Here is a 2,568-nt window from a genome sequence, read left to right as displayed (position 1 = left end):
AAAAAACAAACAACCCAATCCAAAAATGGGCAGAAGACCTAAATAGACATGTCTCCAAAGAGGACATACAGATTGCCAACAAACACATGAAAGGATGCTCAACATCACTAACATTAGAGAAATGCAAATCAAAACTACAATGAGGTATCACCTCACACCATTCAGAATGGCCATCATCAAAAAATCTACAAACAATAAATGCTGGAGAGGGTGTGGAGAAAAGGGAACCCTCTTGCACTGTTGGTGGGAATGTAAACTGATACAGCCACTGTGGAGAACAGTATGGAGGTTACTTAAAAAACTAAAAATAGAACTACCATACGACCCAGCAATCCCACTACTGGGCATATACCCTGAGAAAACCATAATTCAGAAAGAGTCATGTACCACAATGGAGATGCTGTGCGGAGACCCTCTGCACCCCTGCGAACATGGCTCTGCGCATGGCGCGGAGCGTGCAGGTCGCAGTCTGCAGCCTGCGTGCCATCTCTGCGCCCAACGCGCCCTGCCCGCCGCGGCCGTGGGGACTGTGGGCGCGCGCCATCAGGGCGCAGCACACCGGACTGGCTCTGCTGTCGGGTCATAAATTCACAGACAAACATGAATGGGTAACAACAGAAAACGGTGTTGGAACAGTGGGAATCAGCAATTTTGCACAGGAAGCTTTGGGAGATGTTGTTTACTGTAGTCTGCCTGAAGTTGGGACAAAATTGAACAAACAAGAGGAATTTGGTGCTTTGGGAAGTGTGACAGCTGCTAGTGAACTCTATTCTCCTCTATCAGGAGAAGTAACTGAAATTAATGAAGCTCTAGCAGAAAATCCAGGACTTGTCAACAAATCTTGTTATGAAGATGGTTGGCTGATCAAGATGACACTCAGTAACCCTTCAGACCTAGATGAACTAATGAATGAAGAAGCATATGAGAAATACATAAAATCTATTGAGGAGTGAAAATGGAACCCCTAAATAAACTAGTTTAAAACAACTTAAAAAAAAAAAAGAGTCATATACCACAGTGTTCACTGCAGCACTATTTACAATAGCCAGGACATGGAAGCGACCTAAGTGTCCATCGACAGATGAATGGATAAAGAAGATGTGGCACATATATACAATGGAATATTACTCAGCCATAAAAAGAAACGAAATTGAGTTATCTGTAATGAGGTGGATGGACCTAGAGTCCGTCATACAGAGTGAAGTAAGTCAGAAAGAGAAAACCAAATACCGTATTCCAACACATATATATGGAATCTAAAAAAAAAAAATGGTTCTGAAAAACCTAGGGGCAGGACAGGAATAAAGACGCAGACGTAGAGAATGGACTTGAGGACACAGGGAGGGGGAAGGGTAAGCTGGGACAAAGTGAAAGAGTGGCATGGACATATATACACTACCAAATGTAAAATAGATAGCTAGTGGGAAGCAGCCGCATGGCCCAGGGAGATGAGCTCGGTGCTTTGTGACCACCTAGAGAGGTGGGATAGGGAGGATGGGAGGGAGACACAAGAGGGAGGAGATATGGGGATGTATGCATATGTATAGCTGGTTCACTTTGTTATACGGCAGAAACTAACACAACGATGTAAAGCAATTATACTCCAATAAAGATGTTAAAAAAAATAATAAAGTGCTCTGCAGGCATAAGAAGAATATATCTGAGATGTGTATGAGTGAACCTGCATATGTTATGTGTCTTTCAGTTTGTGTGTGTCAGAGCGGGGGGGAGTGGGTATGAATAATGTGTGTAGGAGGTAGACAGGTGGGTGTGTATATTTATATATATGGGTGGTATATCTGATTGTGTGTTTAGTTAATGTGTGAGAGGGAGGGAGAGAGGGAGGATGGAAGAGTAAGGAATCAGTAAGAAAGGAAAGGCTGGAGGAAGGAAATTAGGAAGGAAAGAGGGAAATCAGACAGTGTGAGACCAGATCTTGCTGTTCTTTCTGGAAGCCTCTGCCAGCTCCAAGGATGCAGACTGGAATTGGTTCAGAAACCTCAGGGACTCTCTCTGGAGCCAGTCCATCTGCTGGCTTCTTTGTTCCAGGATCACCTCTCAGCACTTAGAGATATTTTCCAGGAGGCTGGGACTGAGAAAGTGTATGTTTCGAGAGGCAAGGTGCATCTCCTCGGTTCCCCAATAGGTAGGGGGCTGCTCTGTCTCTGGGTGCTTTGCCTCATTTGCACCTGAGCCCGTGGGTCACCCCTAAAATCAGGCTCACCTCTGCTTGCTGCCCACAATTTCCACATCAGCCTGCTTCTCGCTGCCTCCCTTCCTCTGAGCTCTCCCATTCCTCCAGGCCACCCTGCACACGGCCCCCAGGCTTGCACTCATAAGATACAGGGTGCCCCATTGCCCTCTGCCTAGAACGCTGTGCACGGCTCTGGGCATGACCTGTCCCTCTGATTTTTCAAGCTGGGCTCAAATATCCCGTCCTCAGGGAGGTGTGCTCTGACCTGTCAGCCTACAGCAACACTCTTCTCCTCCATGAATTATCCATAAAAAAAATTCTATAGCGCTTTTAGTGGTGAAAAATAACACACCCACAGCAAAGTACAAGAACAT

General features: G+C 45.6%; 1 protein-coding gene across 1 annotated transcript; it reads left to right on the top strand.

Moving 5' to 3' along the window:
* Positions 1-431: 431 nt before the first annotated feature.
* LOC133090092 (glycine cleavage system H protein, mitochondrial-like) lies at positions 432-953 on the top strand. Its single transcript, XM_061188365.1, has one exon. The coding sequence runs from the start codon at positions 432-434 to the stop codon at positions 951-953; it is 522 nt and encodes a 173-aa protein (XP_061044348.1).
* The last annotated feature ends 1,615 nt before the right edge of the window (positions 954-2,568 follow it).

This window comes from Eubalaena glacialis, chromosome 4 (assembly GCF_028564815.1).
Source record: "Eubalaena glacialis isolate mEubGla1 chromosome 4, mEubGla1.1.hap2.+ XY, whole genome shotgun sequence".
Taxonomy (NCBI): Eukaryota; Metazoa; Chordata; class Mammalia; order Artiodactyla; family Balaenidae; genus Eubalaena; species Eubalaena glacialis.
This window is presented reverse-complemented; position numbering and strand designations above follow the sequence as displayed.

What these genes read in the sequence shown, in the direction of transcription:
- LOC133090092 (XM_061188365.1), top strand. Translation starts at nt 432, where the DNA reads ATGGCTCTGCGCATGGCGCGGAGCGTGCAGGTCGCAGTCTGCAGCCTG.